We start from the raw sequence: 26273 nt of genomic DNA on the forward strand, positions 1-26273 counted from the left end.
AAATATTTACAAAAATTAAATATAATTTGTAGAATACTGAAATAACAAAATTCCTTGATTTTATTTGTTTGATGAAACAAATTTTTTTCTACAAAACACTTAATTGTGTGGAGATTTGTAGAGGCATCAAATAGAGAAGAATATACATTTCTTCTTATAAGATTTGCTAATGAAGATGTCAAGAATATTATTTTTCAAAGAGAAGAAAAAATTGATGACAAAAAAAATCGTGAAAGCAATATAAATTGAAAATATAAAAGAAGAAAAAATTTGACGCAATAATTTAATTTAAGGTTTAGAATATATTATGTATATTATATTTTTATTTTTCATAAATCAATAACACGTGATAAAATAAGTGGTCAACGTTATGTATTATACTTTTTTGTCTCTCAAATTTAATTTTAATACCTATTGTGATATCAATTTTATATTATATTTTCTCCAATGTCTAATTTATACAAAATTATAATATTTATTACTAATATGTTTTTCAGCAATTATTAATTTATTTAAATTGTGCTTGGATAAATTGATTTCAAATTTATGGATTAGAATTATAATTTTATTGTTAACAATGAAACAATATATCAAATCATGAATCTACACATTACTTATTTACATATTATTATTTATATAAAGTAGAATAAATTTCAAATAACATTATTATTTGGTGGACTTAAACAATATCATAACTAACATGAAATACTACTATATAAATATGAAATGAGTGGATTTGAAGTTTATGATGTTACATATCTAAATAACAAAAATACATTTGAATGTATTGAAATCCATGGATTTGAAATCCTTCCAATCAAGAATAACCTTAGATTTATAACACATAAAAATTTTTAAACAAATATCTTTTGTAATCATTTTATAATACATATAATTTATCTAATGAGATTTTATATTTAATTTATCATGAGATTTTGATAAATGAAATTTCTATTGATTTTTTTGAATTGTAAGAATTATTGTACAAATTTGGTTGCACATAGCATTACTCATTTCTATCGACTAATATAGCATGAAATCATTAATATATAATTTTTTGTAAATTAATATCTTCTGATCTCATTTTTTTAAGAACAATTATTGATAATAGAAATGTATTTTCACGTGCGTCGCACGTATCTTTACCTAATTATATTAAAAATGTGAATGTTATGGCAATAATCACTAGTAGAAAAATCGGATTTTATTTCGTCAGGCTTTACTTCGGCAATAATAAATTACGAAGTAATACATTACTAATAACTTCAGTAATAACACAAGCGAAGTAAAATAATATATTTTACTTCGATGTTTAAAAACACGAGCTTCACTATATTTTTTTATTATATTTTACTTCGGTATATCAATGTTGTCGAAGTAAAAAAATAAGAAAAATAATTTCATGCTGAAGTAATAAGATGAACCGCGCAGATTAACAAAGAAAACTAAACTATGCTGAACCTTTAGCGACGATTTATCATTACACACCGTCGCTAATTTACTCAGCGACGGTTTGTCGCATAAATACTATCGCTGATAGCGACGGTTGGTCAAAAAACCGTCGTCGATTTAATCCGCGACGGTTTGTCGCTTAACAACCGTCGCTGATTTAATTCGCGACGGTATTTCAAAAGTCCGTCGCTAAATGTTCGAGCCGGGCTCTCAACTCCTTGTGGCAGTTTTGGCTAATATTGTATAGTGATCGACCAAATATTTTACAAATCAAACAATATCAAGTATTGTGGGGACCCGGGCTCTAATTCAAATTTTTTTGGGATTTATTGGATCTTTGCTTGAAAATGTGGGTCAAAATTTTGCTTTTAACATTAATTCAAATGTATAATTAAAGCATAACATGTCTTTATATTAATTAAACAACATAATGTACATACACGTCTGTTTAGTACAACCATACACTAGTGTTCAAATCCCAACTAAAAACCTAAGTAGTAACAGTCGAGTAGGAAACACTAGAAATCTTCAACGCCCGAGATCTCCACGCTATCATCAATCTCTCATCTAGCTCGAGACCCAGATCCTGCCCCACCTGTTGCCATGCACACATACAGACACGACAACAGCCGGATAACTCCGGTGAGAACATATCCCAGTATAAAACATAGATGCATGCAATGTAATAATCATGTACAAAAGCATAGCGTATATCAAGCAACATGAATGCAAATCTAAACATGTAGAAGAATACAAATCTGTATTCAACATTTAAATCTTGACTCGACTCATTTCTAATCTAGGGATCCCGGTGTGAATAAGACGGTCTGTCACCTACCCAACCACTCGGGGCGACGGTACGTCTTATTCCTAGACTTCGGTCAACTCTGTATCGAGGGTCTACACATAGAGCAAATCTACTCCTATGCGTCGATACACCGAAACGTCTAGTTTTTGGCCAGTCTGCCAATATCTCCTATCTCAGGACTCGAATATAAATCAATAAACAAGGCATTACATAATGAAATGTAATAACAATCTAGTATGTGATTTAGGGAAACTCGTATCAAATCTGAATCGAGTTGTGCAATCCCGAGACCACATGAATTATACCTTTCGTCGCACAATCTCTGTCGAGATCTTGAAGTCGAAATGTCACTCTGTCAAGACTAATCTGAAATGACAATATACAAATGTTTTATATCAGAACACAACTCAACCAAGTCTTGGAATAATCAATAATCAGTCTCGGTACAAACTGACGGCATAACGGCGTACTTCTTCGATACCGATAACCCCACAATAACATACTCAATCACAATCAACTCATAACCTCATCAACACCTCAATACATAAGCTGAAATTTGTACAATCTTAACATAATACATGCTGAAATTTCGAATAATAACATACGGTGTCTGAAAATCGATCCGATAGCGAATATATCAAGCTCAAGATATCAAGAACACATATTCTAACTCAAATCTGAATTTCCCCAACATGTATATTTCGAAGCATGCTGGAATTCTATAAAACTTACATTACCTAATAGCCGTCGATGCAAGGAGCCCAAATCTTAACTCGTAACTAAATTTGGGTAATCGAATCTTGTAAAACTAGCAAAGAAAGCTTGAAGGAATTTGTTGAATTCTCTTGGAGGTGCCTCGGTTATCAGCTGAATGAAATGAAGGAAAGAAAGACACCTAAGTATATTGCATGAAACTCAACACATGGGAATGTCTTTGCATAACACGCAGCACCGCGGGTGCGGCAGCTCAAGAGCGCGGGTGCGCTGTGCTCACGGCAGCCCTTGCATTTTCTGAAATTCTCGGACCGCGGGTGCGGTTCCTGCATGACCGCGGGTGCGGTCGCACCACCGCGGGTGCGGTCTTGCTCGCACCGCGGGTGCGGTCTTGCTTCGAACAAATCCACCAACTTTCTGTCACATGCACCGCGGGTGCGGTATTCTTAGCACCGCAGGTGCAGTGTGGCTTCGGCCATTCCTTCAAAAATTCTCATTTTTATGTCATGCATTCTCATAGCTTCAAATCTAACATCAATGACAACTGATAATTCTTGAGCCTTACAATTTGTTACCGACAACAAGTAAAAACGTGGCAAGCATTTCTTCAATACAGTTGTAGAAAAACGTCGCCGATCAGATCGGCGACGGTTATGCATAACTGTCGCTGTTGGCGACGGTTTAAGAAAAACGTCGTCGATCCAGATCGGCGACGTTTTTGTAAATACCCGTCGCTATTAGCGACGTTTGTGTCAATACCCGTCGCTATTAGCGACGCTTTTAATCAAAACCCATCGCTATTAGGGAAACCGAGTCAAGCTCATTAAACAAGATAAACGAGCCATTAACGAGCCGAGCTCGAGCCGAGCCCGAGCTTCATAAATTCCGAACGAGCCGAGCTCGAGCTTCAAACCCGAGGCTCGTAGGGCCGTATGAGATTCTCGAGAAGATATGAGATCGTGCCTATCAACTCGCATTGCCGGCTTTATTATCAGGAATACATGATGTTTTTCATGTATCGTTGTTGAGGAAATACATGCCTGATGCTTCACATATTGTTTAGCCAGACGAGGCCGAACTGGACGAGACATTGAGCGATTTAGAAAAACCGATCCAGATTCTCGATCGGAAGGAAAAGCAGCTCAGAACGAACACTATTCCACTTGTGAAGATTCAGTGGAGTCGTCGTGACATTGCAGAAGCTACCTGGGAGACTGAATCAGACATGAGACAGAGATTCTCAGAGTTATTTCACTGATGTGAGTTTTCTGTTTAGCTTCTTCTATGATACCTTCTTATTGATAGGATTTGATTGCCTGTGATTTCGGGGACGAAATCGTATCTTGGGGGGGGGGGGGGGGGGGAATGTAATGCTCGGGATTTTGATTCTGTTAATCTGAGATTATTGATTATGAATTAATATGATTATAGACGGGTCATCCCGAGACCAGATTGGGTGAAGCATGTGATTTATGTACATATTGTACAGAACTGTTGGCGCCCGAGGGGTAGAAAAGGGCCGCCCGAGTGCCAATGCATCACAAGAATGGATTTTGGACAGAGAGTCTGGCGCCCGAGCGGTAGTTTGTGACCGCCCGAGCGCCAGGGTTCAATAGGATTATGTTCGGGCAGAAGATGTGGCGCCCGGGCGGTAGTTTGTGATCGCCCGAGCGCCAGAGCATAACAAGTGCGGGCAAAACGTTCTGCGCCCGGGCGGTAATTCTCGACCGCCTGAGTGCTGCCTGAAAGGTGTGAAAATAAGACAGCTCGAGCCGAGCCCGAGCCGAGAAAATAATGAAACGAGCCGAGCAGTAGCCATATACATCCCTACTTTCATGTATTTCACTACTCAGGAAAGGAAAATAGGACGGATTAGAAAAGATTACAGCTTTTTTTTTTGGGTTTTTTTTTTTTTCTTTTTGTGGCAACCAAAATCAGTACCCCAAATTCCAAAGGAGAAATCTTGATACCGTTCTCGGATTCTCGAGATTGCTAGTGAAAGGCTATAACAATTTAGGAAGGATAGAATTCAGCTGTACATCGTTCGTACGTGGTTAAGTCGATGTTATATGTGGGGCACTGTCCTCATATGGTTTGGATGGACAAGATTCACACGCATATATGATTTAAAAAAAATTAGTGGACCTCATCTATGTGTGACTAAATTTGGGCCTTTGATTCTATCATGAATTAGTGTCTCTATATATAGGATGGAATCAACCGTTTGTACGTGGACTGTGTTAAAATAATCGTTGCAAGGTTCAGACCATTTACAATTACATGGGAAAAGTTGAAATTTATAAAGCATAACCGATGTGATCCTGAAATTATGACTGATAGTTTCTTCACTAAATAATCTGGCGAATAGGAAAATTTGTGCAAAGGCCCTCTCTCACGGCCTTTGTAATTTTTTAATTCAATCGGAAGAGACATAGTTAAATGATTATATAATTATATTAGTAAACTCGGAAAATATGTTACTAAGTATAGAAATTGGAGGAATCTTATAAAATTGAGATGAGAGAAATACATAATTGTCATAGCAGGTCTATTTATTGTGAGATGAAGACAAGTTAATTATATCTATAATTATAACAATAAGTAATATTTTAGACATAAAAATATTATTTTTACGAATGATTTAAATAAAAAATATGTTTTGCAAAAATGAGTGCTGAATTATTTATTAATTTTGGATTTTAAAATTGACAACTCAAAGTGCGACAGTATATAAAACTGCACATTAAATTAGAAATTTTTACTTAAATATTGATAACTTGCCTACATTTGTACAATAATTTTAAGTATATTTGTGCGTAAAATCTTGTGGGATTAAATTGTTTCTTTAAACTAAAAATCCATTAAAAATTCAAAATCTGGAGTCGAAAATAAAAGTATTGAGTTTTGCTTCAACTTTTCTTCAAATATGTTTTTTTATATAAAAAAATTAATCGTCAGTTTTGTCACTGTTTTCATCCAAGTAGCTAATGTTTCTACATCTAAATGTTGGGTGGGTTTATGCTACAGAAAAAGTAGATTTTTATATATAATATTGGAATCATAATAAATATAAAATAATATCTTCATATAATTTTTAGAACCTCCAAAATATATCTCTTTAATTTTAATGATAATAAATATAAAATAATATATTGTCACAATATTTAGAATCTCCAAAATACATCTCTTTAATTTTTTAGCCATCCTGTTTCTTTTCTTTTTTCGCATAGCATATTTCGAATCCATCAGTCAACTTGTTCTAAATTAAATATGTTGGAAAATAAATTGTTACCCATAGAACACTATAAGTTTGGGAATTTATAAAATCAATTTTTTTCTCATTTTATAAAGAGCAATATTTAGATTTCTGGATTTAATTTGAATATGACCAGTGAAATTATTAATTGCCATAGGTTCATGGATAGCCATTTTCTCCGTGTTTTCGTAGCCCACCGAGAAAATCCGACGGGTTCAAAGATATATTTTCGAGTACGAATTCGGATTCCCAGATTTTTCAAAATTTTGAAACAAATCAGAGCAGATATGGGGATGTTGTCCTATACACAAATCCTCCAATGATAATAATAATAATAATAATAATAATAATAATAATAAAAAAAAATTTTTCTAATAATTATCAATCAGAAAAATAAAATTTAAACTCATATCCGTCAAAAATCTCGTTCACGATACAACTTATTGTTCTCGTGATAATAGCGTTGTTTCATTTTTTTGTTTACTAAATTATGAATTATTAATGTTTGTATTGTTTAAATAATATTGAAATTTATGTATGCAATTAATTTTTTATATCAATCTTTTTCAGTAAATTTGAAGTTTTTTTTTTGACCAAATGAATCTGTATTTAAAGTAATAATGAGGAGGATTGAGATTCTTCAATTAGATAAACCCGAAATGAGGACTACTTATTCCGATGTGGACGGAGAATTCCTGATTAAAAAAAAAAAATAAAGATTGAGATAGAGACGACGATGAGTTTTAGATTCAAGGACATAGATGAAGAATGCATCCTCGCCCACGCTTCATTCTTATTCTCATATCATTATTTGAGTTGGTGGAATAGATGAATGTTTGTTCGGTAATCATAACTTTGGTTCTTCTTAACAACATTTTTAGATTAGTTTATCGTAAACTCAAGCGTTTATCAATGTGTATCGAAAAATAGCAGAGGATGATCTCAAAAAAATAAAAATTATTAATAAAGTGTACACCATACGCATCATCATAATCCAAAGACCTATTATTTTGTTTTTTCTTTGCGGACACCAACCTCAAGTCAATAATAATTACTTACTAAAAAAGAAAGGATTTAGTGCTTGCGATGGGCTAACGATAGGCAAAAATTTGTGTGAGACGGTCTTACGGATCGAATTTGTGAGATGGGTCTGTTATTTCGGTCATCCATGAAAAAGTATAATTTTTTATGCTAAGAGTATTATTTTTTATTGTGAATATAGGTAAGATTGATCCGTCTCACATATTAGTATCCGTGAAACGGTCTCATATAAGACTCATTACATTGATTGTATTGTGATTTTCAAGAAATAATCGCAATGATGCGATCCAACAAACTGGGCCAACTGAAGTTGTTTTCTGTTTATTTTGTACAAATATGTGACGTTTGGAAGTTAATGAATTGGCTCAAGAATTCCAAAAGTAATTCGTTCATCTTTCACATCGAGGCTGCCAAGATGACGCAAGAGCTTATCCAAAAACATTTCAACTCAACGAAATCGGAATTCTTTCTTATATTATTTATTCATATTTTTATCAATATTTTTATCCAATCTAATCTTATGTTTGATGCATCATATTATTTATCAATCTAACAATCATTTATCTTACATCAATCAAATCATTGAATTGAAATTACAATATTATCCTTAATAAATAATATTGTAAATATTTTATTAATATTTTCAAAAAGACAAAACGGTAACATCACATTATCTCAAATTTAATCAATTCAATCATCAAATCAAACATTATATTAACTATATTTTTATATATTTTATTATTAAAAAATATTATTTATCTGAGTAATATTTCTCTCGTACCACGAATTAAATGGTTAATAGTTTAACGATAAGATGATATGAAATGGGGTCAGAGTAATCAACATGTTTTCGTTTAGTGTTACTGTTAAGCAGCTAACTTTTATCGAGTGAATACAAAATTTAAATGGGAGAATATATGTATAGTATCTATATTATAAAGAAAGATGATCTTAGACGCTTTCAATATGGTGTTCGAGTTAGTAAAATATGTGAGCATTTGATTAATGATCAAAAATTCGATTTTCCATACTAACACCTACTCAGACGCATTTATCGTAAAGACTGATAGTTTATACTTGGTGTGTATCGAAGATACCGATTGTTGATTCACATATCATAAAAAAAATATAGTCTTATAATACTAACTACTTTTGATGTATCTGGTGTAGCATATATTATCTTTCATAAAAAAATATATTTTAAATCTATAAAAATGTTAGTATAGATAATAAATGTGGGGACTAGACCGGTGGTCTGTGGCTTGTATATTCTCGAGTAATATTAGGTTTTATTTTGTTCTTGAACTTCAAAAAAAATTATTTAATTGAATATTATTCAAATTTTTATATTTAAAAACAGGGTTTTAACGTCATGTAATCTGTCAAAATACTCAAAAAATAGCATGTAATGAATCTTACTTACAGGACATTCGAATTGGTATATAAGAATCGAAATTTATTAATGAATTTGTTTCCAATTTGAGCTCGAATTATTTTAAAATGTTTGGATTTAACTGAAATTTTTAAAAAATAAGTGAAATGTCAATATTTTCCGACATTACATAACGTAAACTCTATCTAATTCGAGACCATTGTGCTATATAGGTTACAAGTCATCGAAAAAGTTTTTATTATTTTGAGTTTGAATACAACGTTTTAAAATAATTTTAAACATATTTATGGAAATGAAATATTTAAATATATTAAATTTTTAAAAGGGAAACCCTAAGCTTAAACGAAAAAATAAGTCCAAATTTTTTTACGAAAACAAAATAAATACAATTTTGATATTTAACGTTTTTATTATTGTGATCCATGACATCTTTTTTGTGGCCACCATCGAAAGCTACTAGAAGGTAGGAAAAATTTTGCGCCTGTCTTCTTCCTCCTACGTACGACTTATTATATTTTTGTTTATAAAACAAAATTTATATGTAGCTGATGACTTGTAGTCATTGGTCCAGATTTAAGACGATGTCTCGTGTTCGAAAACCCCTCTCCGGCTGTTTAAGATATCAGTACGACTATCAACGGCGGGTAGAGAGGAAAATGAGACACAAAAACGACAAAATCCTCCGTTGGACTCCGAAGAAATCATCGCATCAATAGCATTAAGTCTATATTAAGAACAATGCATAGATAAAAGCTTTGTTTATTTCCCTATACATCTAAGGAAACCTCCTCTTACCAGATACCAGACCAGGCTCTTATATACATTTGAAGGTCGGCTTCCATGTGTCACGCCATCGGCCATTCATCTCATCAACGTCATATCAAGAATTCATAGTACGTTACGAACAAAGCATCTGGGGAATCTTTGGGGAGGTTTCGAATGTAGAGGTAGAAGCGTCTCAAGTCTTCCATAGAAACTGATTCAGGGTCGATGACATCATCCTCGCGGGTTAGAACCCATAAGTCTCGTGACTCAACTCTTCTTAGACTGCCACGGCAAAATGGGCAGGATTCGGATCTTGTGTTCCTAACCATATTCAAAATCATACAAGAATATTGAGACAAATCAACAGACTTCATCACAAAAAATGGTAGCATAGTTTTTGTGACGAGAGTTACCAGTCACGATAGCAGTTGATGCACATAGTGTGGCAGCAATTAGGCAAGACGATTTTGGTGCAAGGCTCTAAGCATATCCCACACTCATCATCTCTCTCTGAGTCGAAGTCAAGGAATCCACCATCTCCTATCATTCTTTTCTTTCCAGTGTTTTTTAGAGCCAATATATTCTCATTGTCAATACCAGCTGGCTCGACCAAGTCGTGATGGAGCCTCTGAAGGGATGGCAATATAATAGCTGAAAATTTGCAATTTTCAGCAGCGATAAAATCATCTTAACTTGTATGGAGAAGTTCTTGTGTTTCGAAGTGAGAAAACAGAAATATCAACAGACCATAAAAATCTTTGATGGATGCTTTCCTTCCGTGTGTTGATATTGGTCTCCCATCTGTATACACCTGCAAAAAACAAGAAGAATGTGGAATACTAGCATACCATTATGATTCAGTGTTTTATTTACTGTTAAAATAAAAAAGCTGACACACAAGATGCACCTTGTAAACAAGAACGTGAAAAAAGTTCAAGTACGTGGTTAAAAAACAAGTACAAGAACAGTCCATCCATTGGAAAAAATGGAGGAGGAGGGGTGCCAGGTCATTGTAAACCAATTTCATCTGAAGTTGTGCACCTCCCTTAGCTTTCGGGATCGCTGCAGCCCTAGAACATAAGGAAAAAGTCGTGTAAATTCATCAACTCCAGAAATGGAATTGATCATTACTACAGGAAAAAAAAAAAGTAAAGTCGACAAGAAAGCATAAATCAATGTCTCTACATCACACCAACAATAATGTTAATAGGGCCAAACGACAATTCAAGTGAGCTAAGTTTGCTTCAGATGCCCCATCCCATCAATCCACAATTCTAGTCACTCTTCAGAATCAAACTGCCTTTCTTTCCCAGGCACTTTTTAAAGTTCATTCTACTATCAAATTCAAGATAATGAAGATGCCAATACTTGATGTACAGAGCCAGTTTTAGCCCAGACAAATCTCCTTGGTCATCGTTTCCTAGTGGTCAACAAATTGAGGCAGAATCATAAGAAAGATTACATTGTTGGTAAAACAGAAAACTATGTACTGATATGAAAATATTCTGATATCAGGATCATTATTATTAAGATTCCTACGAATGTAGACCCTATCAAGTCCTATTATTGACACATGAGTTGTACTAGGATAAGGGTGTTTGATTGATCGTTAATATCCACATAACTATGTTCGGTCTGCATTTTCTTTTCCGACTCGATTGGAATCCCTTGGCCCGGTCATAACTTGAATTTCAAGATCATTACTAACCACATCCATGTGGTTTGATGAATTATCCATGATATCTTTCTTGTGTCAAATTATTGGAACAACACCAAAATTGGTCATATTGCCCATCAAAACACGAAAAGGAAATGAAACAGTGAACAGAGGACACCAATTATTAGTTATCACTTCTTATTTTTATCCCTTTACATCAAAAGTTTCCGTGACTCGAACAAACTATCACCCTACTGTTCCATTGAGCTAACCAAGAGAAGCCTTAATGTATTAGTACAAGACCGTGGGATTAACTGCATTACTAGGCAAGAACCTAAGGGGCCAAGAAGATCGCTCTTGACTAAACCATCATCAAGTCGCAACCCATAAGCAACTTGTGGTACCATAACTAAAAGATACGCTCAGACTGCTACGATATGTGTAACGGTAGATTCTTATGAGTCGTGTCTGCTCCATTGCTAAGGGGTGTCAGTCAATAGGCAGGGTGGGTCTACTTCTGGCTGATATACTTATATACCAATGGATAGGATAATACCTAGACCATTTAAAACCAACAACAAACAGAGACCGCAAAATAACATGTAAAAAGCTCAGGAATCTCTTTACAAACCATCCCATCAAGTATCAACCAGAGGAATTTATACAACCTAATAAGCAGAAATCATTAATTGTACCCAGAAATATAAAAAAATAAAAAAATTACCACAAAGAGAGGCACCAAACACAAAGTCGCATTAGAATTGCAGGCCTGTAATTTTCTCCTCGGGTTTAATCCATCAACTAATTTAGAATACAATTATTTTAACCGCAAACCATCATAAAACGAAAACACGGGTGCACATAAACTTAAAGTGTATACACAAAAAACCCAGATGAAAAAGATGCTTACAGAGCATTTGCATGCTGAATATCAGCTTCCAAAACCTTCAAAGAGTCTTTATATGTACCAGTCCTCAGCTGCTGATAATACATAATCTCCATCCCTCTTCTCCCTCTCAAACCTCTACTTCTTCTTCTTCTTCTTCTTCTTCTTCTTCTTCTTCTTCTTCTTCTTCTGTCCTGGTTTTCGCTTAGCTCATAGAAGAAAAACGCTTTCTTTTTGCCGGAATAACCTAAAAGACAGAAAAGGAGCTATTTTTAGACTAGTAAAGATGAACCCTCCAAGGTGCCAAAAGCACAAGGCCTAATCTTCTGTGAGAGAACCAAGTTTTATTAGAAGACAACAAATTGTTTAGGGAAGAAAGTCTCTCTCTTTGGTTATTCTTCTTGTGCTTTTATTTCAAGGCTTATTTAATAATCTGCTCAATTTTTCAATGATACAAAGCGGTGGGTTTTGAGCCTCATAGTCTAGGTTCTTGTTGGTTCAGAACACAAAAAATTAATGATGACAGAGGAATTCATGTTTTTTTTATAACAATCATTAAAGTTAGGTTCTGTATCCCGAAAAGAAATGGACAACAAAAAGAGTTGGGTTTTGTTTATTAACAAGCTTTTACCATTTCTTGCCTTTTCTACTTGCTTTTCAACCTGAACATGAATAAAGAAATAAATGGATGAATGTAAATCTATTCACTCCACTTGATTAAATCTATGGATGTAAAATGGGAAAAAAAAATTGACAATTGTTTGATGATATTTTAAGAAAATGTAAATGGATTGTTTGAGAAACAAGAAACAAGAAACAAAAATAATGTCAATGGATTCTTTATCTGGACTAATAATCTTTTCCAAAATGAGATTCTACTCATAAGATTAACAAAATCATTATGCTCGTTATTTAATGTTTACATTATTAGTTTTAATATTATAATACTAACAGCTGGTGTCGACTGCCTTATTTGAACAACTTATTTTATTTAAAGTAACTTGTAAAAAAGTATATAAATTGATTGTCGGATAACGGGGCATTTGATCAATTAAACTGAAGGTGCTTTTTTTTTTTATTGATCATGTATATTTCTCTAGTAATAATCGTGTATATGTATTGTTAGCATATAAATTTATGTATATATATAATGCTTTGAAATATTAAAAACCTTTTTCCTCCTATAGAAATGGATAGTAATATATTTTTTGTGTTTCCCAGATGTATGCTGTAAGATAAATCAATTTTGTATATGTTTACAATAAAAATTATTATTATTATATAAAAATAATATTTTCATATGTCTGGTCGAGTTGGAGATCTCTCTTATAAAATTAACCAACTGACGATCTCATATGATTTTTTTAAAAAAACAATTTAAAGTAATCACCGGAGAACCCTTTTTAAATATTTATCGGAAAGAATTGAAATGTAGTCATAATTAATAAATTTGAACTTTAATTTCGTTCAATTGTTCTTCCTAAAACTATTTAATGAAATTAAAAGCTTGGTATCATAAAGTCCTGAAATATTGCAAATGTATTTGGGTTTATAAATTAGCGTATAATTAAGAAAATTCTTGATTTTTACAAATAATCAACTGTATTGAGTCAATGGATGAAATTTGTTTTTATTTTTGATGGTGGCGAATCATATCTGCTAAGCGCACCAAGACATGCGAGGAAAGCAACAAGCCTTTAATATTCTCTACACATTCCAAGTTTGGGTTTTCTATTGCAGTCCTTTTTTCCAGTTATATTTTCAATTGACTACCAAAGGTTCAAATTGAGAATATATATATATATATATATATATATATATATATATATATATATATATATATATATATATGTAGTTTTGATATCATGCACACCTACCCAGGGCCGTGCCTATGTAGAGGCATAAGAGTCCATTGACTCAGGCCCATTTATTTTATGGGGCCTATAATTTTTTGAAAATTTTATTATATATTAGTATATGTTTTTCCAACATAAATATATTATTTTGGGTTTTTTCATAACAAAGTCATCGTCTTCCTGTCAAATATTCAATATTTCTTGCAATTATATTATTAAAAATATGAATATTATAATAACTATTTTTGGTAGGTTGATATCTCCATATTTTTATTATAAAAATAACAATTATTCTTTTTGTTAATTTCAATTTAATATTTCATGTATCTATTCTATTTTATTAAAGTTGAGGACATGATAGTCACTTAGGAAGGACACCAACTTTTTCTTCCAACTTTGCTTTTATATGATAATAATATTACATTTTAGTTTTCTTTAAAAAAAAAAATTTCAACACACACTTTTATTTTTATTTTTTTTATTTCAACAATTCGAATATCAATTTAATCCCTCCATAATTTGTCAAATTTCACTTTAGTCCATCGATAATGATAAAAAAGACTGTACACACACATCGCGTGTGCAGAGTAACTAGTATTTCTTAACTCTTAACCCGCATAAAAGAAAAAAATTGCTCTGCCTACTCAATGTTTAATTAGTGGACAAAAATATTTTTGACTCTATCTTTTAGCTCGCGCAATTCTTATGCCCAAACACTACTAGTTCGTATGAAATATTTGACTATAGGGAACCTATTAAAAAAAACGTTCGCTACCGCTTCTTGTCGCCAGCAAGCGGCACAGACGCTCCTAGAATCGAGATTCATTAATCTAAACCATGAAGTTTCTCGATCTTTCTAGATAATCACGAATCTTCCGCTATATTCTTTATTGTATCTGACTATTTTTGGAGGTTGGTTTTCGTTTTTTATTTTCTCGTATAAGATTGTTTTGCTTCATCGAGCACAAAAATTTTAGCACTAGACCAGTAGTATTGCTATAGTATCCGACAATTCCATCTGTTGTCTACAATCTGTTTGGCGAAATGTATAAATCTGCTCTATAAGTGATTTTTTAGTTATCATTTTGGACATGTTTGATCTTTTTATTCGTTTATTTTTTTTATTAATTTAATATATTGATTTAATTCGAAAAATTTGTTATGGAACTAAAAAATATGAACACATGATGAGAGAATTTTTTAAAAAAGTTAGACTCGGGCCCAAAAATTGCTAGGATCGGCCTTGCACCTACCGTGCACACTTTTGTGAGCACCGATGATGTGTCACTCACCCATTTGATGCGCAATTTTTCTATATTTCATCGCATCCAATGGGTGAGTGACATCTCATCAATGCTCACAAAGGTGTGCACGATAGGTGTGCAGGATATCAAAACTATATACACACACAAAACTATATATAGACACACATATATATAGTCAAACATGGAGGAGGGAATTGTGAACTCAATCACAAATTTGAAATAAAAAAATTTATGAATATGTTCGAAAATCATAGGGGTGAATGTGATATTTATGAAAAATTGAATGGGGCACACCATTACATGATGGAGCCCATAAAGCAATACAAGTGGCCAAGATTCGATTATCGCTTCAGTTCCGTAAAATTTTCAACTTCTTTTTTGTGGTCTGGATAAGCAATTTAGGACATACTGAATGCTGATAGTACAACATAGTTATATACAAATGGTTTTAACACGTGAAATATATATACTTAGTTTTTTGTATTAACATTTTATGCTATAGTAATACGATAATTTAAAAAAATAGAAAGTGTAGATAATATAAATAAATATTTTTATTGTAATAGTAGTTGTAGATAAGATAAAAAAAAATTATTATAATTTTTACTAAAAGAAGATATAATATTTCTGTATTTTATAGAGGTATTTTGATATATAAAAACTTGCACTGTATAAAGGTAGCTACTGATTCAGCCTTCTCATGCTCATGTATAATAGCTCTATGATTTAAGGATTATATTATAGTACAAAAATTAAAAATTAATTTTTTATAATAATTTTTTATGTTATAGTAATATGATCATTTTAAAATAATTTTAAAAATATTGTTAGATAAGGAAATGTTTTATTGTATTATAGTGGTTATAAATAATATAAAATATAATTAAAATATTTTTGACAATTTTTATTATATGAAGATATAATATTTCTTTTATTTTATAGAGTTTTTTATATATATACGGTCTCACATATCTTTATCTGCGAGACATATCATCTATACCTACATTTACAATAATAAGTAATACTTTCGACATAAAAATAATATTTTTCCATAGATAATTTCGTATAAAAGATTTGTCTCACAAAATTGATTGATAAGACTGCCTATCAATTTTCTTTTCTTTTTTTTTTTTTATAAAAAATCACACTATAATCTTAAAAATAGTTACCATATATCATAGCTCCACATGTACAGATCAATTAATTCTATGCCAAAAAGATTAAGCAAAAATTTGTGTGAGATGATCTCAAGTGTCATATTTTTGAGACAGATCTATTATTTGAGTCATCCATGAAAAAATATTACTTTTTATGCTAAGAATATTAATTTTTATTGTGAATATCGATAGAGTTGACTCGTCTCAAAGATAACTATCCATGAGACGGTCTCACATAAAACTCACTCAAAATTTCTTGTTTTTATATTCCATTAATTCTATTGGTGGAGCCAAGTCAGGCTCAACCTATCGTAAGATTGATGAGAATTTAATATTAAAGCAATTGGAGGAGCCCAATCTAGCAATTTTTTTATATATAATTTTAATCTCTCATTAAAAATATAAAATAAACTATCTGTTTATATAATTAGCTTTTCCAATAATATTGTTAATTTAGACGAATGGATATATATTTGGCAAATATTTGAGAGAATTTATTTTCACCAAATTGTTATCAATTCAAAATTACAAGATTCCTTAATTCGATCCTTTTTCTCTCTGATTACAAAAGCGGCATCAGACGACATTGATATCAAAAACTTGTGCAACACCGGCTGCCTTAGGTACGCTAATATACAGCACGCCATCCTTAACCTCGGCCTTAATTTTCTCGAGCTGGACGTTGTCCGGCAAAGCAATTCTACTACTGTACCTTCCGTAGCTCTTCACCGCCCACTCCTCGCCGTCTTTGGCCTGTTTCTCAGCCGTAATAACCAGCATTTTGTCCTCTACCCAAACCTTAACATCCTGTTTGGTCATTCCGGGCATGTCGAATCTCATCTTGTACTCCGTCTCGGCTTCCTTTATCTCCCAAGGAGTTCTCCCCCTGCCGTTTCCGAAACTGTCCTGCCATTTACCAACGTAGCCGAGAGGCTCTTCCATCATCCTGTCCATCGTCTCCATCATCTGCTGCATTGTTCTTGCTGAGGGAAACCTGTCCCACAAACCTGAGAATACACAAAAAAACGAACATGTTTCAAGAAAAACTTGAAACTTGGAAATTCAAACATTTGGATGGGGATCGTGCACGGGCTATGTATATCTATCTATCTTACCAATGGGAGCAACATAAGCTGATATTTTGTTGGGCTGTTGTTGCTTGTTCGCTCTTTCCAACTGACCAAGATCGTTGTTCCCTTGGCCCGCCATGGATTTGATAGCGTTTCTTCTGCAAGAAATTGAGGTATCCATCGATCTGGGATGCAGAAGGATGGGATTTGAGGTGAAAAGGGAAAGCTTTGAGGACATAATTGGATGGGAGACTGAAATGTTTGTTATGCAAGACATGTTTGATTTTTTCTTGATTGTACGAGGAACGAAGGGCTGAGGTTGAGGATTTAAATGGAAAGAAGAGAATTCTGGAAGAATCAAATCAGTTTCGTGTGTGAGTTTCTGGATTTCCCCAGAAACTTTCAGTTCTCGACTAATATTTTCTAGTAGCATCGGCTTCAAAAAAATGATTTCATTTATCAAAACATTTAATAAATCTTTGGATTAATCAATCTAATTAAGAATGTGTCTCATGTGAGACGTCTCACGGATCTTAATATGTGAGACGGATCAACCCTACCCATATTCACAATAAAAAATAATACTCTTAGCATAAAAAATAATATTTTTTCATGGGTGACCCAAATAAGAGATTCGTGTCACAAATATGACCCGTGAGACCGTCTCACACAAATTTTTGCCTCCAATTAAATACTTCACAGAAACCAAAAAAAAAACCTAGTAATTAATTATAGTACTGTTTTTAAAAACTTATTTGAGGTGATTATCAGCTTCTATATATAATTTTTATACATTTTATTCATAAAAAAAGTTGGAAACATTTAAAATAAATTTTGGTAAATAATGTCACAATTTGATTCGGTCAATTTTACAGAATAGTAACTGAAATCGAACCAATTTACCAGTTTAACAATACAGTATTTTTTTAAAAAAAAAATAAAAAATCAATTAAATTTCAAATTGAATCGATTAGAGTTTGGTAGAACCAAACATTTACATATTCCTCCTGTTGAACGTATGAAGTGTGCGCGCTATATTATATGGTTCTCTGAAAATTTATTTTATACAGAAGAATTTTAATTTACTTGCCAGTTCATTGTAAGATATATATATACATATATAGTAATTAAATAATACAAATAATTAAAAAGATTAACATAATATCAAAAAAATAAAGTATAGATTGAAGACCCCGGCCCTTGAAAATATAAAAGAGGCCTGAGGGGCCGGGTCTCAAACCCGCCTCCTACTTTCAATTTTTTCATTTTCGTGTTTTTTTAAAAAAAATCTAAATTACCATTTTAAATTATTGAAATCATTTTATTATTTAATTATAATAGAGTAAGTTTTTTTTGAAAGATGATCAGGTAAATTTTTATCCATGAGACAAGTTGACCATCCATAATTATTATTGACGTACAAAAATATTACTTTACAAATCAGATTATATAAAAAATCTCACAAATTATAATATAAAACAGAATCACAAAAATTTTGTGTTAATAAAATATATGAAACTTTATATTACGTTTTGTTGTCTTTCCCTAAAATATACTATTATTTATTGTAGCATTTGCTGATCCAAATAGTTGAGTTTGTTGTCTACAACGACCGGCCGCACAATTGGATTTTTTGTATAAGTATGTCTTTTGTGAGACAGTTTCACGAATCTTTATTCGTGAAACGGGTTAACTCTACCGATATTTATAATAAAAAATAATACTCTTAGCACAAAAATTAATTTTTTTTTATGGATGATCCAAATAAGAGATCTGTATCATAAAATACGATCTATGAAACCGTCACACACAAGTTTTTATCTTTTTCATATAGTTGGATCAGTCAAGCATAAAAATGAAAACAAAACGAGAATGAAATCAATGCATTCATCATTTGCCTAACCTTTGTTTTAACAAAAAGTTATACAATAAATAGACTTTAATGACTTTAATATTTGCAACTTTCACACACACACACATGTGTGTGTGTGGCACGAGGGTGCGTATGATTTATATGCACGCATGGCACGTGTGCGGGGGTGTGTATGATTTTTAAATATAATATTTTTAATATATCGGAAAATTTATAAGTTTCAATAACTTGTGTTTAAAAAAAATTATTACACAGATTTCAAAGACCTCAAAAATTCGGTACTGGTCGATGGAGACTCCTTGAGACCTTTACTACCCTAAAGTAAGCCATTTATTATCATAAATTTATTTATGAGACGGAATAGTAAGAAGCAATTTATTATCATAAATATTTCATTGAGATAGATTCACGAGTCAATTTTACAAGACAGTTATCATATATGGGTTATTCGTAAAAAATATTATTTTTATGCAAAAAATATTACTTATTATTGTAAATATGAACATACTTGACTGGTTTTATCGATAAATACCTGTGAAACTTTATCACAAAAGACATATTAATTTACTATTACGTATTACATTTTAATATAAAGTACAATTATGAAATAATTATTTTATGTAATATGATTTCGAGGGAATAATCTTTTCCATTCCAATTTTGTATTTAAAATTTTAAATAATTTGATAGTTAATCTTCATCTTTAAACAATATGTGACATGGAAGATTAAATTTTTGTGATGATAGTGGAAACAGAAAGAATAATCATCCATTAATTACTATTTAAATATGCAAAAATAGCCGTGATTACTAAAATAAAACTTGTACATATTGAATCAAACAGCACACTTTTCTGATACAAAACCAGTGAAATTACACAATTTTCCGAGTTAAAGAAATCTATGAACAAACAGATATTGCTTACAAAACTTAATGCTGGTAAATAAATTTTATCATATTCATCAGCAGGTTCAACTTTCCACCCTGTTCAAATTCGAAGACAACCGAAACAAATCGAATATGTCAATTGGAAATCCATGTACAACTTGTTTCAGCCGAAAAAACATCAGGCTCGCCTCGATTTTTCTTTAGAATCTTCCTCTGCTGATTCACTACCCGAGTTCAAGAATGTCATCTTCCCGAAAGATTCCCTAGCATCGCCAAAGAAGTCCTTCACTTTATCGAATACTGTTTTGAGTTCAGCCTGAGATGGGAGCTAAGAAAATTGCACGAAACGATCCCGAAATTTATCAGAACTCACAAACAAAAACGGAAAGAAGAAGATGAGTTCAATTCCAATCAAGGGATTATTTAATTTCTACCTCTTAAGAGCACGGAATATGAATTATTCAATATCCAAAGCATTACCTCAATCACATTATTTGCAGCAAGTGCATCAGTCAAACTGTTGTTTTCCTACATGTTAGATATAGGGAACAACATTAGAAATTGAAGAGGGGTGGTGGTGTTTGTACTTCCGTATTGGCTGTGTTTTCAGCAAGAAACTTAAATACAAAAGAAAGTGAAGGGTAAAAGGCATTACGATGAGCTTGTAGCCATATTTAAACTCAGTGGCAGATCGCAACACACGAAACTGTTTAATAGCCATCTTCTGCATCTCCTTCTCATCCTGTTTCAACAAGCGAACGTTTAAGATTCGATACAGATAGTTAGAATTTTAAAGAATGTAGTGTATGGCGTGGTTCCCACTGCTAACGGGTAAACATAGATATCATCCTCAGGTGACTTACCACCTTTTTCACAAACAGCCCACTGCCCATATGATTTCAGATATAAGACAGATTCGGATTCTAAGATTGTCACGGTGCTAAATCAAACAAAGACAGAAAAGTTTGCCATTAAATATTTCCTCACCATATTCTGAGAAATCTATCAGACTGGAAAAGAATGTCATACAGTTCTTACCATCCTTATCATATCTTCGACACCAAAATCTCCGAAAAGAAGTGGGAAACAAAAAAAAAACATTTAGAAAAGGAGAACAATAGATTGTGGAGCTGGTTGAAGTCATAACATAACGATTAAATCCATTACAAGTTTACAACACTGACAAATTTTCATGAAAGAAAAAAATATTTGCTCTAGACTAAAATTTTTAAAAGATAGAAACAACTTTTCTCATCCTTGAGGATCATCAACATGCCAAGTGGAGTGTACACCAAATATATGAAGGCCATAACAGCAGTAGGAAACTCACTTTATAAATGACTGCTGCAAGGTTCCTAGCTAGAGTATCTTTGTATATATATTTCCCCACAAAGGTGTCCTTTGCAGCAACAATAACTTTTGCAGTTGCGCCTCCAGATACAATATTGAGCGGATACCAAAGGTATACCTGACCAAGAAGAAAATTCCCAATGGTAAAAATATTTGCAACCCATGAACCAAAAGCGGGGAGCATTTGAGCTGCTTTGTTAGGTACAAAAGGATGTCAAGAACTCTACCTTTGCACGCTTCATTTTCATAAAATGTTACTGACTTCATAAGTCAAAACTAAATGTATCCTCAAGAGGGTAAAAGTAACTATTACAAATAACCAAAAAAATATATAGTCGGAAGGCACATAGCAAAGAAATATTCGCATTGTTTTTTGTATACAATATTCGGGATGACTTGATTTCGGAAAATAATAATGAACAATGGACTAATTGGTTAGCCACACCGATGATTCAATGCTACAAGCCAATGCAAGATATTGTTAGCCACAACTCATCATTAACCAAAGTTTGAACAATATTTCCGAAAGCTCGTACGACCAGCAAAGCAATTATTCAAGAAAAATCATGTTGTCAAATCTCAAGAGAAAATAAAAATAAGTTGGAAAAGAAAAAACACTGATACCCCGGTAATATCTCGGGGTTTCCAGGTGATATCAACACCATTGCTCATATCAAAGGATTAGGAGAAAAAAAATAAAAATCCCAACTTCGGAAAAAAATTATTGAAGCAAAAGATCCAAAATTTACCAAATACGATAGCCCAGAAACAGGAAAATGAAAAAGAATTTCAAGAATCTTGTGTGTAAAAGAAAGATATGCGGAACAGAACTAACATTGGCCATACGAATAAAAATAACAAATTTTGGGTTTCCATCATCTTCAAGCTTTGGCAAAGGAGGAGGAGGTTTTCTCTGGTACTGTCTACCATCCATTCCTTTCTTGCCTTTAGCTCGTATCAGCAATAACCGTTTCTTTTGCTGGCACGGCTTCTGGGCTATGTTTCTTTTCGTAGAAAACAGAGAGTCTTTGATGAGTGATTCTTCGTGTGTTCTTCCTCCATTTGAGTTCAAGGGTAGTTTCACCAGTTGATTCAAATACATGCCCGCCTCCATTGATAATCTGCTGACAGCTTAGAGGGAGTGAAACTGTCAAATTTTTTCAGTTCTTGATTTGGTGGGTGTGGCGTAGCTACAACCGCGTATGGGGGACCGTTTGGCTTAATCTTATCCCCGAGGCCGCGACTATTCTGTATGATACTCTATTCTCTTTATTTATTTATTGGGTTACTTCTTGTTTCTCGGTTTTCCTTGCTGAAATAAATGGAATGTTGTTGTTAAATATACTAAAACCTCGTGCATTTTTCAATTCCAGGCAGTCAGGAAGGCGTTATTCAAGTACCTATTTGGTTTGGTGCTACCTTTAGAAGTTCTCACTACGATGGAAGGTGATGGCTGTCCGTAAAATCTACAGAACTCACTCATATCACAAAACTGACAGTAACTTAATACTGTCATTGCACGGAATTTCGAAAATTGTTCAACTATTTTTCAAGCCATATATTGGCCCTGAGGGATAATTCGACCCTGGCCTAGGGTAAGACCAAATCCAACGGATCATGATTAAAATACATGTGGAGTTAATACATATATTTTCAGCAAATCCCACTTTTAAAATGTGTGTGGTCCGTTGGATCTGGTCTTAAGAAAACACCCTGAGGCCAGAGCTGGATTTTCCTGTCCTTGGCAATTTTTACAGTCTCGTGCTAGCCAAATCTGACAAGAAAATAATGAATCCGTGTTAAAATTGTAATGGAAGAAGTAACATCACGACTTCAATCCCTCGAAAGTGCTGAATTCGGTATTGACAATAACCATGTAGAGAAGATAAAATATACAACTCTTTCCCTTGTCTATATACAAAGAGGAAGCTCAGTGTCCAAAAGAATAAAAACAATGTGGTTCACCCTTAACCTAACGTCTTACTGTATTTCTTACAACCTCAAAATGTAAGAAACTTTGTACAAAAAAAATCTTACATCCATATCCTCTAGCCACTTCACCAGAATTTGAGTTCAAGCAATTCTCTTGGGACTTCAGCTCCCTGATGTTTGTTTTCTTTCCAAATTGCAAGAGAAAAAAGTAAAGGCGGTTTGTTGTAGGTCACGGCATTTTTACAATTCATTGTTACTGTATGCCATTTTAATCAACTCAGTATGAAAACTCGTAGCCTCTCAGAGATATGTACTTCTTGAGCAATGTCCTCAGAGCAGGCCTATGAATCGGGGGGTGGGTGGGGGTGGGGTGGCTTGAGGAGTGCCTCAAGGGTTGCAAATTCATGAATGGCGTCTTTGTAATAAAGAAGAGGAGCATCTACATTGACCTTTCGCAGTGCCTCTGAGTATGCAATGGCTCGATCACGCATCAAATCGTGTTCAGCAACCACTGTGAGAGTTGGGGGCACGTACTTCAGAGGCACCCCTCCTGCAGGCACGAGAGGGTTGGCATCCGGGTGGACCATATTAAACTCTTCCTCAGGCAGGAAAAGTTTCCATGCAAGAATTGACATAGATTTGTTGTACTGATAGGAATTAATACTTAGTTTGATCTCGGAACGAGTCGGACTGCTTCCAATGAAGAAAGGATACCTGAGGACTTGAGCTACCACTCTTACAGGATCTAAAAGCTTGCCTGCCTCGACTGAATAACATGCAACATAATTAGCAATATTGGCACCGCAGCTGACTCCAAGAAGAACACATCTGTTTCAAGGTCCCAGAGAATTACTTCACAAGACTAATACTTACAACAAAACAAGAGGGTTTTAACAACAAAAGGATGAAATTTATAATTTAGCAATGGTAAAGAACCAATACTGCTACAGGAAACAGGCGATGAAACTCTGATGGCTGAAGAGTAAAAAAGAAACATACAATAGACCTACATAATCTAATCATATGTAGATTTCATTGCAACATTTCTACAAAGGAATCAATCAGTTTTTCACTCTCGCTCGTCATCGTGCCTTTTTCTCATGCAAATACATTTCTTTCCGAAAAGATAGATCAGATATCAAGCAGCAGGAAAAAAAATAAGAAACACATTGCAAAAAGAATAACATTAAATAGTAAACAAACAGGAATATCCTTCATACAGAGCCATCCCGATGACCACACGCGAAGTGTAAAGCTGAAATGATGATGCTTTGATTCATCTGCTTCAATTGTTCAAACGCCAAACTATACTAAGCATTCAAATCAAACAACATGAACAGAATATCACAGTTCTAACTTGTAACTCAAATTTATCAAGATCCACAACTCCATCTCCAGAAAAAAATACAAAAAACAAAAACCCTTTTTCACAAATTCAGCAGGCACGTGTATTAACTTTACTTGCTTTGTTCATAAAGGCAGCTCGATTCAATAATAAAAAACATACCTAGACAAATCTCCATGAGCAGCCAGCCAGGGGACAAGTACAACCATAGAAGTTTCGAACCCATCAACAATATGCCTCCTTTCATCTGCGCTCCCGAAACTTAAACAATGGCTGCCAACCCTTCCAACCACAATGGAACGATTATACTCTGCCAAATTCGCCTGCTTCCCCACCCAATTCAAGATCACCTTCACCCAATCCTCAAATGCAGCAGGGTACCTACTCCCTGGCGCCAACCTATACCCGACCACCACCACCGTATCACACAATTTCGCAAGTCTCCTACAAAAGACATCATTCGCTAACGTTATCATTCCCCCACTCACCCACCCCCCTCTATGAATCAAAATCGCACATGCATGCTTCTATCTTCGTTGACTTTACACTAATGAAGAATTCTTTTGTAATAAATTATTATAAGAAAGAAGAAAAAAATATTATCTCCGATTTATTACAGCATGATCATTGGTGGTCAATTTGACTAGAAACTAAACCAAGAAATCGATAGATATTCATGTTTTCATCATTTTAACTTCTAAGAACTTTCGATTATTAAATGGAGTTAATGTTTTGCAAATATTTTTTTCCTTCAAATTACACACGTGATGCAAGGCACGAGTTCAATTTTTACTCAAACCACGAATTGACATTGTCCTGTCCAAGACACGTAAAACAGGAAAAAAAATAAACAATTTGCAACCATTTTCATTTATTTCTTTTATTCCTTTTATATTATTTTATTTTAAAATCTAATGGATTATTTTGTATATGAGTCCATACACACCCATGTATCCATCATAATTCGATATTTGTCTAATTTCAAATTTTAGTTCTAATTATAATTATATTATGAGTTGATTTACCACTCGTAATTTATATAATTAACGTTAATGAAGTAACGGGGTCTCACAAAACTCTACCCGACATAATTCTCAACCTGACCTGATTATATTAACAATACTTCTATTGAATTTTTATATATTACTAAAACTTTATCTAGAGAGTTTTTCGAACAATATTTGTCCAACATAATTTATCTGATTAACATAATTTATATACCATTTAATTGACTCAAAAATTCAATTTACCTAATATACGTCCGAGAATAATTGTAAGCTGATTTCATGATCATAAAAAAAAAGATATATAATAGGTGCAACAACAAAGCCCAAAGGTGTGCATGGGGCCCAGACAACACCTATACACCTACTATCGAACCTAGCATACGTGGTGTATTCTATGAACCTAGTATATATTTGACGCACGTGTTATATATTTATATAATTTTTTTTTAAAAATTTTCTTTTGAGATTATTTTTTTGTAATTAATTTTGAAAGTTCTGTTCCCACAGTGTGAGTGTGATGAGGGTGAGTGTTGTGTGAGTAAGAGGTTAGGTGTTGTA

At 33.1% G+C, this 26273-nt stretch overlaps 4 protein-coding genes across 7 annotated transcripts; all 4 read right to left on the reverse strand.

The window, feature by feature from the left end:
- Window positions 1–9357: 9357 nt before the first annotated feature.
- On the reverse strand, window positions 9358–12565 carry LOC140816644 (E3 ubiquitin-protein ligase AIRP2-like). Of its 2 annotated transcripts, XM_073176038.1 has the most exons (6): window positions 11997–12565; window positions 11811–11887; window positions 10337–10499; window positions 10177–10240; window positions 9843–10080; window positions 9358–9750 (listed from the first exon to the last, which is right to left on the reverse strand). In XM_073176038.1, the coding sequence occupies exons 2-6, from the start codon at window positions 11840–11842 to the stop codon at window positions 9540–9542; spliced, it is 708 nt and encodes a 235-aa protein (XP_073032139.1). In that variant the 5' UTR covers window positions 11843–11887; window positions 11997–12565; the 3' UTR covers window positions 9358–9539. The 2 variants fall into 2 exon arrangements, with proteins under 2 accessions (XP_073032139.1, XP_073032138.1); XM_073176037.1 differs by lacking the exon at window positions 11811–11887 and having other exon boundaries at window positions 11997–12562.
- A 4168-nt stretch (window positions 12566–16733) lies between these two features.
- LOC140816560 (small heat shock protein, chloroplastic-like) lies at window positions 16734–17768 on the reverse strand. The gene is made up of 2 exons (XM_073175906.1): window positions 17366–17768; window positions 16734–17257 (listed from the first exon to the last, which is right to left on the reverse strand). The coding sequence occupies exons 1-2, from the start codon at window positions 17751–17753 to the stop codon at window positions 16827–16829; spliced, it is 819 nt and encodes a 272-aa protein (XP_073032007.1). The 5' UTR covers window positions 17754–17768; the 3' UTR covers window positions 16734–16826.
- A 2264-nt stretch (window positions 17769–20032) lies between these two features.
- On the reverse strand, window positions 20033–22694 carry LOC140816985 (protein HHL1, chloroplastic-like). Of its 2 annotated transcripts, none has more exons than XM_073176506.1 (5): window positions 22267–22694; window positions 21412–21549; window positions 20737–20823; window positions 20562–20609; window positions 20033–20409 (listed from the first exon to the last, which is right to left on the reverse strand). In XM_073176506.1, exons 1-5 carry the CDS (start codon window positions 22543–22545, stop codon window positions 20260–20262), a joined length of 702 nt encoding a protein of 233 aa, XP_073032607.1. In that variant the 5' UTR covers window positions 22546–22694; the 3' UTR covers window positions 20033–20259. The 2 variants fall into 2 exon arrangements, with proteins under 2 accessions (XP_073032607.1, XP_073032608.1); XM_073176507.1 differs by having other exon boundaries at window positions 20279–20409; window positions 20516–20609.
- Window positions 22621–25218, reverse strand: LOC140816984 (probable carboxylesterase 16). 2 transcript variants are annotated; one of them, XM_073176504.1, is made up of 3 exons: window positions 24871–25218; window positions 22832–24191; window positions 22621–22743 (listed from the first exon to the last, which is right to left on the reverse strand). In XM_073176504.1, the coding sequence occupies exons 1-2, from the start codon at window positions 25182–25184 to the stop codon at window positions 23705–23707; spliced, it is 801 nt and encodes a 266-aa protein (XP_073032605.1). In that variant the 5' UTR covers window positions 25185–25218; the 3' UTR covers window positions 22621–22743; window positions 22832–23704. The 2 variants fall into 2 exon arrangements, with proteins under 2 accessions (XP_073032605.1, XP_073032606.1); XM_073176505.1 differs by lacking the exon at window positions 22621–22743 and having other exon boundaries at window positions 22840–23205; window positions 23469–24191.
- Window positions 25219–26273: the final 1055 nt, after the last annotated feature.

This window comes from Primulina eburnea, chromosome 16 (genome assembly GCF_022965805.1).
Source record: "Primulina eburnea isolate SZY01 chromosome 16, ASM2296580v1, whole genome shotgun sequence".
Classification (NCBI taxonomy): domain Eukaryota; kingdom Viridiplantae; phylum Streptophyta; class Magnoliopsida; order Lamiales; family Gesneriaceae; genus Primulina; species Primulina eburnea.